This window comes from Lontra canadensis, unplaced genomic scaffold, assembly GCF_010015895.1.
Source record: "Lontra canadensis isolate GAN:19392208 unplaced genomic scaffold, GSC_riverotter_1.0 scaffold70, whole genome shotgun sequence".
Lineage (NCBI taxonomy): Eukaryota > Metazoa > Chordata > Mammalia > Carnivora > Mustelidae > Lontra > Lontra canadensis.
The window spans coordinates 6,019,552-6,033,600 of NW_022631064.1; the positions used below are offsets into that span (position 1 = coordinate 6,019,552).

The 14,049-nt window shown below is 37.4% G+C and overlaps 1 protein-coding gene across 6 annotated transcripts in view; it reads left to right on the top strand.

Moving 5' to 3' along the window:
* Positions 1-14,049, top strand: part of NFIB (nuclear factor I B) — a 225,941-nt gene that overhangs the window by 157,934 nt on the left and 53,958 nt on the right. For all 6 annotated transcript variants that reach the window (XM_032880572.1, XM_032880571.1, XM_032880573.1 and 3 more), the window contains exons 4-6: positions 90-158; positions 6,567-6,687; positions 10,359-10,477. In XM_032880572.1, the coding sequence (XP_032736463.1) occupies positions 90-158; positions 6,567-6,687; positions 10,359-10,477 (309 nt within the window). The remainder of the gene's footprint in view (positions 1-89; positions 159-6,566; positions 6,688-10,358; positions 10,478-14,049) is intronic.

Here is a 14,049-nt window from a genome sequence, read left to right on the forward strand (position 1 = left end):
TTTAAAAACACTTGAACAAATCTTAGCGTTTAATCATTTGTTTGCTTCCTGCTTGTGCTGATCTTTTTCCTCTCAATATTTATTTTCAGGTTACCTGGAGGATAGTTTTGTAAAATCTGGAGTCTTCAACGTGTCCGAACTTGTGAGGGTATCCAGAAGTAAGTAAACTGTTTTGTTATTATTTGATTATACATTATGATTTTAAATATTTTCTATTCTGAATCTTCAACACAGTATTAAGGATAACCACTTATGGGGAAAATCTGAGTTTTAAAATTTCCGTCTTGTTGATGAAATTATTATTAGATATATTTTGTCAGATTTTCTAAAATATTTGCCTTTAGATCATCAAACTTTTGTAGTTCAAAAATAATTGGGGGGTTGTTCTGATTGCTGTGTTACTAGTATTCATTTAATTCACTGTTCTCTCTGTGACCATAGATGGTCATTTATATCAAAGGAAGTGTGATTAATTACATGTACTCCATGTTGTTATGATAACCCACATAAGTTTCCTGTAGATAAGTGCTTTTTCATTTTACTAACGTTTTGGTGGGGGCTTGGAGATGTACAGGATATACACAGTAACATGCAGAGTGTAGAGAGATGCAGAAATTAACTTTGCAGATTGTAGTTTGGATATAGATAGAAAGCTATTGTGATCCGAAACAATGTCCAATTGTTTTAACTGGCCACCTCACCTGAGACACCATTCTTGATAGGCCGGATGAGATTTTTCTTGGGTTAAGTTCACCTGGCCAGCTACCTAAGCAAGGGAGAAGTTTATTGACTTAAGTCTTTTACGTATTTCTCATGTGTACAAATATACCTAAGATGTAGCTGTTAAGGCATTCATCATGTTAAAGGAGGTGACTCATTTCTTCTCATTCTCTTTGATTTAGCTTATTTATGTAATTTTGAAGGCTCTATTTTTACCTGGCATTTTGTTAGAGAGCGTCACCGGTTTGGATGATGTTACTCAAATGGTGTAGTGGCGTTCCGACCTTGTTTAAGTTGTGTTTTCCATCTGGGTCAAATTCAGAGGTCTCGAACAAGAATTGTGGTGATCCCAAAAGAACAAAGCAAGTTACTGAGGGTAAGTGTAGCGAGTGAGTTAGAGTTGTGACCATGCAGTAATCCCCCGGCTGGTAGGTGACTATGTCTTTCAAACCAGATTTAACTTAAAGGGTTCCTCTTTCTAGAGTGGCCAGTGAAAGTAGCATATATCGCAGGCAGTTGCCTACACAAATGTTTAAGATCTTCAGTAAGTTATCCTTTCTGACATATGCCGCGGTAGATAAATATATGCCCCAAAGACTTCTGTCATGGATCTGTTTACTTAGGGCAGTACAGGAGACCAAAACCTACTATCCTGTATCCCAGCAACTCTAGGATTCATATTTGTGGGATAAGAGGATTCTGATGGTCTTTGACCAAGGCTGCCATGAGCCCTGCGTGTTTTTCCTGATCAATAACGTGGGATGGAAGGCCTCCGACATTTGAAAGTGTTTTCTGTGTTTATTTTTAACTTGGAAAGGACCGTGCCTGACTTATTCACTACCACTTTCTGGCATTCATGTAAGGAAGGGGGAATTTGAAAGTGGGGCGGGGGGGGGGTGTGTGGGGGGGGGGGGGAGGTAGGTGTTTTTCCTACACTGTTCTGCTACAGTTACCAGACTTTATAACATTATTTTTTATAATTTGTCTTTTCCTAAGTTTTGTGGTATTTTTTTTTTAAGATTTTATTTATTTATTTAACAGAGATCACAAGTAGGCAGAGAGGCAGGCAGAGAGAGAGGAGGAAGCAGGTTCCCTGCAGAGCAGAGAGCCCCATGTGGGGCTCGATCCCAGGAGTCTGGGATCATGACCTGAGCTGAAGGCAGAGTCTTTAACCCACGAGGCACCCCATAAGTTTCGTGATATTATTTCCTCCTCCTTATGAGATGGACCGAAGAGTCATCTGTTAGAAATTATTACCAATTCCTCATTATAGGTAACATCATGCTAGCCCTTCCAGAAGGACAACCAGATAGAACCTTGGGAAGCCCAGAGTGATATTTTGAAAACTCTGAACTTACACATAAAGAAAGACTTAAAAAACACCTTTCCAGAACAGTTCCAAAGTGAGGCAGATTTAATATACTTCACTCATTCTTTTTGAACCTCTCTTCGAGGTTTTTAAGTTATCTGTTACAACACACATTACTGATCTGTAATTAGTATATTAATTATGTATATGCATTCATTAATTTACTCAGCAAACATTTATTTTCTCCTCTGTATGTAAATAGGTGTCTCTGAAATGCTTGAGAAGTTATCCTAAGTGTCTTAATATATCCACATCATAATCATATTTACACAGTTCAACTTCGCTGTTTATAAAATAGGCGTTTGCCAAGTAAGCAGAAACTTCAGCATCACCCTTATGCTGTATATCACAAATTCTGACTTCTTGAGGGTTTACAGTATGTTAATGGTTTCTGGCCTCCCGGGTTTGACTATCACATGACCCACTGTGTCTGTTGACTTTAGCTAATGAAGCTCCCCTGTTTTAGGATAGTGATCATTCTGTTGAATCATATTATCTCCATCTTGAAAGTTGATTTAGGATCAGCTTTTGGAGTGAGAAGAACAATAAGAGAGATTAAGGGTTGGCCTCTCACCCTTAGAATCTGAGGTTCTTTGGAGCTTCGTCTCTAAGAAGATATTGACAGCCTCTTAAACATGATTTGCAGCTTTCAGACCTTGCAGCCCTCCAGGAGAGGTGCTAATGCAGATCTTTGCATCTGATGGAAGTTCTTCCAGAAGCTTTTAAACAGGAGCGTCAGCCTGGGACTTGCCATGCTCACATACTCATTTATTTATTTATTTATTTATTTGTTTTTAAAAGATTTTATTTATTTATTTGACAGCAAGATAGAGAGCACAAGTAGGCAGAGCAGCAGGCAGAGGGAGAGGGAGAAACAGGCCACCTGCTGAGCAAGGAACTCGATGCGGGGCTCGATCCCAGGACCCTGAGGATCTTGACCTGAGCCGAAGGCAGGTGCTTCACTGACTGTGCCACCCAGGTGCCCAACACAAACTCTCTTTATTATGAAATGTATTCGGGGAGTACTGCTTTAGAATTTGGCCGTGTATTATTAAGCTACTCTTCTTGTACTCTCCCCTTTAATGTCAGAAGGCACATTACATTTTTGCAATGCTCATGTATAAATCTGTGGGTAAATTATTTTGATTGCCGTCATGAGAGTCTGTAATAATCCTTCCGCAAGAAAATTCGAAAAACAAAATTTCCAAAGATTTTTATTATTATTATTATTATTATTATTCTACTATAAATTTCATCCAGTATGTTTATGGCCAAGCAATCTGTGTTGACGCTTAAGCCATATGTATGAAATAGAAACTACAGATCTTTGCTTAAATGTTGCATGAGCTTAACAAATTGCAAGTACTTTACATAAGTTATGACCTGTAAGTTTCCTTTTAGTAATTCAGTTTGAATTGTATCCATTACTGTTGCAGAAGGCTGGAGAGATTACTGACTTTCCCCGGGTCTCTCGAATGCCTCCTTCTAGCACACACCCTGCTTTCCAATGTCACATAGAACATGGTTCTAATAATAAACTTTAAAGCATGTGGTTACTGTGGGATTTCTTACCTTGCTTTTTTTTTTTTTTTTAACCTCCGGCGTACCTCAAGCCACAACAAACAGTTCCATTTTAGCTGCCTAAAGAATTCAAGCCATTTGGCATAGTCACCCATTGAATACAAATATTTTCTGTGTTATTCAAATGAAGGTAAAGTACATTATATAAAAAGAAGAATTTAACAGAAGGCATAAACTCTGGAAGTTTGGAGCTGAGACTAATCTTGTATATATTGATTTAATTTTTAATAGGGGAAGAGAGAGATTCATCGTATATTCTTTGATTACTTCTCTGCAATAACACATGTGCTTCCTAATCATACTTTCTTAAAAATATTTTAAAGTAAATCTTGGCCGACCTGATATTGACACACAATTCAGCTGACAGCGAACACATGTAGTGAACACATTAAAATTCTGGGTAAGGAAAATTCCCTGAAATTCCTTTATGAATCATGTATTCAATTTGAAACAGTTGGAAGAGAGGAAGATTAAGTAGACTGTATGTTCTTAGGGTGAATCATATGGGCTCTGGAGTTTCATTGCCATAGCCCTGGACATACTTTCTCTCCTTAGAGCTTTTGAAGGCCTGATTTTAAAAAAGGTAAAGAGGGGCGCCTGGGTGGCTCGGTGGCTTGGCTTCTGCCTTTGGCTCGGGTCATGGTCTCAGGGTCCTGGGATCGAGCCCTGCATCAGGCTCTATGCTCAGTGGGGAGCCTGCTTCCCCCCTCTCTCTGCCTGCCTCTCTGCCTACTTGTGATCTCTCGCTCTCTCTCTCTCTCTCTCTCTGTGTCAAATAAATAAATAATCTTAAAAAAAAAAAAAAAAAGGTAAGGAAAGAAACTATTCTTCAGCACTGTCCTGTGATACCCACCTGCCTGCTCTCACTTTGTATATTCTCTGCCCGATTTGTTGGTCTTGTAGTCACTCCTATTGAGAATGACCTCTCCTTAAGAACTTACTCATTCTGCAAAGTCTAGTGCAAGCTCTGGCTTCTTCAGAAAATTATTGGATCATTTGAGCCTGTATGGGATTCTTCTTCGCATGAAATCCCATAGCGTTTATTGGTGCTGTCATTCATTTGGGCAGTTTCATTATAATTTGCAGTATGCTGGTATTTCTATTTTTTCATGAGTGTTTTGTTTACCCAGCTTGTTGCCCAGTCTGTTTTATTAAGGACAGGAACTATCTTAGACTATTTTGTATCCCTTGCAACACCTGCCAGTAATGGACACAAACAACTTTTTGAAGGAACAGACTTTCAACAAATAGGTTCATTTATAACCCTTCCTCTGCTTTTAGTGCTGTTCGAACTGTTCACTCTTTGCTAAGCACTCCAGACTGCCAGGGAAGAGATGTGGGGAAGAAATCAAGGAAAGAAGGGATCTTACGTTGGTTGAATACCTATTATGCACTGGGCACGATGCTGGGCTGTTATCACTCCTTATCTCATTTCATCTTCAAAATAATCATAGGTGGTAGGTGACTGGTATTCTCATTTTCTAGCTTAGGAAACTGAGGCACATGGCTCAGAAGTGTCAGAGGGAGTTCAAACTATCCTAAGTTCAAACAAACTAAACTACCTCCTAAGACTCTACTTATTCTAATACAATGTGCTGCCTCACGAATCTATTCAAGATGTCTAGAAACAAATTTTTTAAATTTGAACACATGTGATCCATTATACGAAAACCAATACTTACATCGAAGAATCTCAGCTCATACTGTACCAGCAAAGTCAAAAAGATTTCTTGATATACAAAATAATACTTTGAAGTATAAAACTCCATGAGTACCTTTTATCTATTCTTATATTTAATAAATAAATTATTTATTTTTAATTTTTTTCATGAGTCATTAAAGTGATTTTTGTAAAGTTGGGGATACAAACTTTTTTTAAAAAAAGATTTTATTTATTTATATGATAGAGAGAGAGATTGCAAGTAGGTGGAGAGGCAGGCAGAGAGGGGGAAGCAGGCTTCTTGCTGAGCAGAAAGCCAGATGCGGGGCTTGATCCCAGGACCCTGAGATCATGACCTGAACCAAAGGCAGAGGCCCAACCCACTGAGCCACCCAGGTGCCCCCAATTCAAAACAAAACAAAACAAAACAAAACAAAACAAAAAAAAACTATTGAGTAAAGCCACACTAATCTATTCATATATGAACCTGAATATGTATTTTGGGGGGGAAAAAAAACAAACTTGGCTCTTATTTCATGTTTGTCATTTCACTTGTATACCTGCCCTTATACAAGAATTTGTTATATCAAATAATTATTCATATGGTTTGTAATGCATTCTAACATGCCAATATTCTAATTTGATTAACTTAACAGGGGTTTGGTTTTTGAGAACCAACTTAGGGGGCACCTGCTGGCTTATTTGGTTATTGTCTGCCTTTGGCTCAGGTCATGATCCCAGTCCCTTCGTTGGGCTCCCTGCTTAGGGGGTAGTCTGCTTCTCCCTCTCCCCACCCCTTGTTTGTGCTTTCTCTCTTACTCTCTCAGTCTATCAAATAAATAAAATCTTAAAAAAAAAAAAAAAGAACCAGCTTAGTACAAAGCCCCTTGCTTGGTGCTGAGTAATAGGAAACCTGTCATTTCCTCTGACGCATCTATAGACTAGTGTGGCGACAGATGTAGTGAAAAGTAATACAAAGGAGTGAATGAAGAGGTTGGAGAGTGGGAATAGGGAAGTGGTAACCAATGATTATAGTCTGAGTGCCTCAAGTTTCCAGACTTGAACACTGGCCTTGTGAGGAAGTCTTCAAGTTGTATCCTCGTGGACAGTTGACACTGGAGTCTCAGGGTAAAGAGAGTTTGCCCGGAGGTGTGGAACATATTAGATTATTACATGCAAATAGAGATGACAAGTGTAAAAGTCATTCCTGATCTTTCTTTCTGTTTTATTCCTCAGCGCCCATAACCCAGGGAACTGGAGTCAACTTCCCAATTGGAGAAATCCCGAGCCAACCATACTATCATGACATGAACTCGGGGGTCAATCTTCAGAGGTCACTGTCTTCTCCACCAAGCAGGTAACTGGAAGAGGAGTTCTCAGTCTATATACACTTGTTCTCAGTCTTGTTCTCAGTCTATATGCAGCTGGGTGGAGAGGTAGATATACAGATAGGTGGGTAGATAAAGAGATCGGGGAAACAAAGCCAAGAATTCCAGACTTTCTGCTGATTCTACATAGTTACTCTTAACCTGGTTAAATTTATTTTGATATTTGAAAATCAAATGTAATTGTTCAAAGCATTAAAAACATATTTGGGTTTGGGGTAGAACAAGGGAATTATATTTCCTTTATATAAAAATGTGAATATGATTTTATAATTTTCTATGAATTCTACAAGTTCACTAAATCTTTTAGCAACTTACAAGCAATGTTGTCATGGCAGAGAGCCCTGGTCTATAGATTGATCCATCCTGGTAACTTTTACCCTACTATCTTATCCTAGCTGGGTAAAATAAAACATGAAAAATAAAATGTGTCATCTACTTAACCTTAAAAGTAAAGGCCTTATTCTAGGCCACACTTCGCTAATGTCTGCAGTGAGCTGGTATTTTTTTTTTTAATAATTTAGTTGATTCTCAGTCCCCAGTGAAAATACTACTTGCTCTGAGATTTGGTTTGATCAGCCTTTGTTGGGGAAGAGCTACAGTGATGTTACTTTACTTTTTAGTTCCCTGTTGACATTCTCACTTTTGTCTTTTGACCTTCTGATTGTGACTTTGAGTCCCACAGAAGTTTAAAAAGAGATTTCCTATTTAAATGAGGGATAACTAGCCTGGAAAGTTGTTGGTGTAGGATTTAGTGATGGTCCGTTCCACTCTTCCACTGTTACAGAATGCTAGAAGAGGACTGAGTTATTGAAAAGTAAGATGAATAAATATTACAGCTTTATTGTTTTTTTAAATTGGATCTTCAACATATGGAGATCCATATCATTTTCAGAGCATTACTTATACCCATGATTAAATGTAAGAGTGTACATGAATTTCAGAGCAAAACATTTCATTTTGTAATAGCCATTTTTTAAGAATTAAAGAATATTTGGGTAATTACTTTCCTATGCTCTTCTCAATAATGAAAGTTAATTGCATTTGGATTAATTACGGGGCTGTGCACATTTTTCTGTTTATTAACTAAGTTCAATTTTATATCATTTATGATCAAACTGTGTTTTCATATAGGTTAGGTTACATAGCAAGGTAATTTGGTTTATTGTCACTCAAATTGTCTGTGACATGGTTGGGTCTTAAAAATGCTTTAGTTTTTCTAAATTTGGAATGTGAATAGGACATTTCTACTTGGTCTCATGGATCAGTATGTTATAAACACAGATCTTTCTTCATAGTCATTTGGTTTCAGATATTATGCCATTCAGAATAAAAAAGGTTTGAAAAACATCTACTATTTCCTTATGAAAACCTTTCCTCTCTCACTTTCAGTCTTTCATACGTATTTACTACTGATTCACAGCTGAGAGAATTAGTTTAAAGGAGAGTTTGAAAAGACACGCATTCTAACTTTGGATACCATAGGAATAAATTAAAGGACTGTTATTGACTGCCACTGTGGTTTCCCATGGATAGAAATGGTTGTCTTTGACATCATGTTAATACTCTGGGAGTTGTGAGTCAAATATTAATCACAGGTACCTCTGTGAGTATCTACACGTGCTTCTAGGATTCCGGATGTACACAGGTTTCTAGGATTTGGAAACAGTGCAGCAAAAAGAACACAGTCTTGGAATTCAGAAGTCCTTCCTTTGTGGCAGATGGCTTCCACTAATATGCCCTGGGAAATTCACTGAATTTCTCCACATTTGTCTCTCCACTTGTAAGAAAAGGGAGGGCTGATTTACGGATAGGACTTAAGAAATCAGCGCCAACTCTGAAGTCTTATGACATTGTGTTTATTATCACTGCACAAAGTTATTACAGAAGATAACCTCTCTTTGGTTTTTACCTGTAGAAATGTATATGAGGTCTTTTATTTTTTTAATTTAAGGAAAAAAATACATTTTCATAGTCATAATTGACTGTTTAATAGGATATTGATGGGAATATATGATAACAGTATATCATGCAAAATGACCTATGCCATGACATAAATTTTCATATTTTTTCATGTGTATATGAAAATATATATATATATGTTTGTTTACTTATTTTTGAGGGTGGGGAGGTGGGCGGTTTGGAAAGGGAGAAAGAGAATCTTAACCAGGCTCTATGCCCAGCACAGAGCCCAACACAGGAGTTAATCTTACGACCTTGAGATCATGACCTGAGCTGAAATCAAGAGTAGGAGGCCTAATGGACTGAGCCATCCTGGTACCCCCATGACAACTTTTTCATCTCTGCTGTAAATAGTCACTTTTCTTAATAAGGATGAGCCATATGTTCTTTATTAAATTCTATTGTTTGTTTATTTATATTTTGAGAGAGAGAGTATCTTAAGCAGGCTCGACACCCAGCATGGAGCCAAACGCAGATTTAATCTCACGACCCTAAGATCATGGCCTGAGCCAAAATTAGAGTCGGACACTTAACCAACTGAGCCATCCAGGTGCTCCTAAAATGTATCATTCCAAAAGCATGCTGTTTGTATGAATTTGGCAATGACATATTTTTCATGGTTGATCTTGAGGATAAAAGATCATAACCTAATTTTTTATAAAAAATATAAAGAAGAATATATGAAATAATTTATAATCAATAAAGTCCTACAAAATTTTTACATTATTAATTATACGGTTACTCATAATAATTACTACTTAATACATATCTTCTAAATGCCAACCACTTCACTAAGAGCTTTACATTTAATCCTCTCAACCACTCCTCTTTGAACTAGGTTTTATTATTTCCATTTTATAAATGATTAAACTAAGTTTAAAAAGGTTAAGGAGCTTACTATTAAGAAGTAGTGAGTGGCCTAGTCGAGATTTGCTACTAGGCTGGTTTCACTCCAGATCTCATGTTCTACTGACTCCTTTGCCTTAATGTTTGAATTAATATGAAAGAATTATACTGGTATGGCCAGCGCTATGCTAATGAATATTATTATCATTGATAATAATAATAAGAGTCAGGTACAATCTTAATGATCTTATTTATTTATTTATTTATTTATTTTCCTATCTTAATAATTTTAAAGTTAGTACACATATCACATCAAGAATTCACTTTTTAGGGGTGCTTGGATGGCTCAGTTGTTAAGCATCTGCCTTCAGCTCAGGTCATGATCCCAGTGTCCTGGGATCAAGCCTTGCATCGAGCTCCCTGCTCAGCGGGAAGCCTGCTTCTCCTTCTCCCACTCCTCCTGCTTGTGTTCCCTCTCTCGTTGTGTCTCTCTCTGTTGAATAAATAAATAAAATCTTCTTTTTAAAAATGAGTTCACTTTTTACTACAGATATTTCTTTGGAAACACATTTTAAAAAGGTAAATATAATAAGCAACCTATCATTAGGCAGGTATAGGTATAATATGGTGTAATAAATGACATGTACAACTAGAAGTGTTTGCTACTCCTATTGAAGTCCGGAATGCTCTCCATTGTTTCAGAAAAGATACTGAAATGCTATTACTTGTGTTTATGGAAATTTTCTTAGTAAGATGCTTCTCAAATTACATATTTTCATCTGCTGCACCCCTCCTTAGTCATCCCATTAAAGCAACTGTTGTCATATTTTAACAGCAAAAGACCCAAAACTATATCCATAGACGAAAATATGGAACCAAGTCCTACAGGAGATTTCTATCCGTCTCCGAATTCACCAGCTGCTGGAAGCCGAACATGGCACGAAAGAGATCAAGGTAAGCGATGAGGTGATTCCTCAGGGGACATCAGAGTAAGATGTCAGCTTGTTTCTGAAGTTTCCTTTAGTCAAAATTTCATCATTGAGTCAATACAGATATTTTCTTCATAAAATGATGGCAGTAAAATTATTTTGAAGATAATGTACTAGTCACGTGTCACCACAGTTACAAAAATTCTCCCAGACAGAATGATCTCTTAGAACCCTCAATCACACATGTGACCAACTGTGGTTTGTCTGCTTTCATTGGCCGGTTTGTAGCCAAACCGCAAATTGCGACTCCCATTAGATCAGTCTGCTACTCTGTATGGCTGTTTCAGGGAGGACCCACCCTTATAACAGGTTGCAGGAGACATTTACTGACTGTTCCCATCTAAAGGAAGACATAATTCCCTTTGGAAGTAGGTACAGCCTAAACAATAAATTCAAGTGTAATGCTACAGACATCACATCTAAGTCAGTCTGGTTGTTCCTTCTAGGTGAAACTATGACCCAGTTGTAGGGCGGCCTTGGGGGAAAAAATATAACTCCATAGGTATTATTTGGCTCTCTAAATCTAAACTTTTAGCTCTTTTTTGTTCTTGAAGTCTGTAGGGTTAAATACATTTCATCAGACATCCTCTTGCCTTTTTGCTGCAACTAGCAGGAGATTAGTAAGCACAGAAATAAAAAAATATTAACTAACTGCAGTGTCTTGTTGGTATGTATATGTGCAAATACGATTTATATCAACAGCAAAAAAAAAATTGAAAATTGTCTTTTAAATCAAATTTTACAGTTTACTAAAAATGTAAAAAGAAAAATCTCTTTATCAATGGTTTTTAGCCCATGACTTGAGTCTATGTTTCTAAGGCTGGGGAGCAGTTCACTAGGTTATCTCAGGAGGCAGATAACTGAAGCATAGCAGTTCAAGCCCAAATCAGTTCCTTACTTAGGACATGTTTACTACTACACATCTGCAGTAGAGCACCTGGGTGAAGGGGGCACCGGGTGGTTCGGTGGTTAAGCAACTGACTCCAGATCTCAGCTCAGGTCTTGATCTCAAGGTGGTGAGTTGAAGCCCTGTGTTGGGTTCCACGCTGGGTGTGGCACCTTCTTAAAAAGACATATTCCACTAGGAAAAAAAAAAAATAGTGAAAAATCTTCCTGGAGGAATTGGACTTTGAGTCCAGTGGGTCTCCTTTAGCATGGTGAGATTTTTTAACTGGTAAAGAAGGGAGCAGAGTTGTCAGAGAGAAAAACATAGCCAAAGGCAATGTAAGTTTCATAGCGGCCATGTTGGACACTGAGGCTGGGCTCTCTCTGTGTAAGGAAGTTGGGAGAGGTGATGGGTCATTTTGTGGAAGGATCTGAAAATCAGCTGGAAGAGTTTTGGCTCTGAGATGACCTCCCCACACCCAACCCCTGGCCTTTCCAAATCTATTCTTCAAAAGGTAGACAAAATCTCTATAAAACATAGTAACAACGTATTACTCCTTTGCTTAAATCTTTCAGTAATTTCCCACTCCTCTTAGAAGAAAATCAGAATCCTCTCATATGAGGGGCAGGCCGTGTTCCTTGCTGCCGTTTTCTGCACTTTAGCTTGTTGCTTTGTTAATATTTGGGAAGGCAGAACCCAAGACCTTCCTTTCACCCACGCCCTCTGGGATTATCCTCTGCTAACTCTTCATCTCAAAAATTGGGGGGGCATCTCCTAAGCCCCAGCCTAAATTGAGGAATTTCAATCTAAATTCGGTGTTCCTGTTTTCCTCTCCTGACACCCAGTAGTGTTCCTTCATTGTTCTCATAATAAATAGTTATGTACTTGTTTGCGGGGTTCATTGTCTAAACCCATCTGCACTATGAAGGCAGGGACCTTATGGATTTGGCTATTATGTAACAGCACCCTGGTGCATAGTAGGGGCATAAAAGTTATTTTTTGGACAAATGAAACATTGATAGGCAGAATATCAGTCTCATTTGTGAAGGCGAGAACTTTCACCAGGCTTGCAGAAGTAAGAATGAAAACCAAATCTTCAACGCTTTCTATTTTATTGCTTGTTTAACTTGCATTGTCAGTTTGTTTTAAACAAAGCCATATTTTCCTCTGGAGAAAATTATTCTGGAAAAGATTCTAATGGTAATAATAATAACACTGTGAATGTGTGCGAACGGGTGTGTTGTTCAGAAGTGTAGGTGTTCTTTATTATAGAGAGTGTCACTTTGTAGAAATTGATTCCTCTTTCAGCCTATTGAGTAAAGGCAATCTCAAATCATATTATAAAACATTTTTGAAAAGTAGAAGGGAAACTGTCATTCTTTCTCTTTGTAAAATCGTCGTATTGTCTTGGTGATTTTCTTTTGTCAAGATGACTAGAATTACTGGAGAAGTCTGTGAGGGCATATTTTATTAAGAGTCAGGAAGAATGCTCCATTCTCAAGTGTGCTTAAAAAAACTCTGTCACTTTAATTCTCAAGACCCTGAAGACTTTGTAATGTGCACAATAAGCCATTGTGGGAAGAAGTCGCACTACAATAAAAAAATGAGGGACGTACAGTACTATCTTTATAAATTTGCTAAGCCAGATGCCATCCTTTTGTTCTTAGAAAATTACTTTTTTTAAAATTTGGAAAATAAAATGCCCCATGGTTGTTCTTGTCTGTCTTCACATGTTCTTCAGACACACTTGGCTGTCACAAAGGGGTTCTAAAGGGCATGTTGAGTTTCACTCGATATTTGTAATAGCTTTGGTACGTGTCTTATACTTGTTTCTCCCACAAAGCCCTGTACTAAATTGGCAATCAATAACTACTTATTGGTTGATTAAAATATGCTTCTGTTTATAACTGGCAGAAGTGTTTAAAATTTACCATTAATTATTTCCCGGGTATGCCTTATTCTGGTAGTGTTGACTTTGTATTAAAATCTACTTTTGCCATAGCCCTTGGCAACACTGACTTTTGAAATTGAAGAACCAAAGATAGCAAAATTATGGACAATGTGTGGCATTCTACTTTTCCTTATAATCTGAAACACCAACCTAAGCCACAGAGATTTTGTTTCCAACTAGGCTAAAATAAAGGAGATAAGATAGCCAAACTAATATATTCATTCTATTTTCAAAAGTAATTAGGCAAATTTTTAACACAAAATCTAGGTTCATGTAATGACAAATATTTATGGTGCCTTTTTTTAAATTTATGTACCTTTTAATAATTTAATTGAAAAAGTATCTTTAAAAAAAAGATTTTATTTATTTATTTGACAGAGACAGAGATCACAAGTAGGCAGAGAGGCAGTCAGAGAGAGAGGGGGAAGCAGACTCCCTGCTGAGCCTGAGACCATGACCTGAGCTGAAGGCAGAGGCTTAATTCACCCAGCCACCCAGGTGCCCAGAAAAAGTATCTTTATTTTAGGGTATTATAAACATAATTAGTTATCTTCATATGTTCGTTTCTTGTTTTCTGTTTTTTTCCCATAACGCAGAAAAATTACAATGCCCTGGTCATAAAAGAATTACAATTTCTAATTTTGCAGAATAAAGACATGAACATTTTAAGACTGAACATTATGTAATAGCATTAAACATT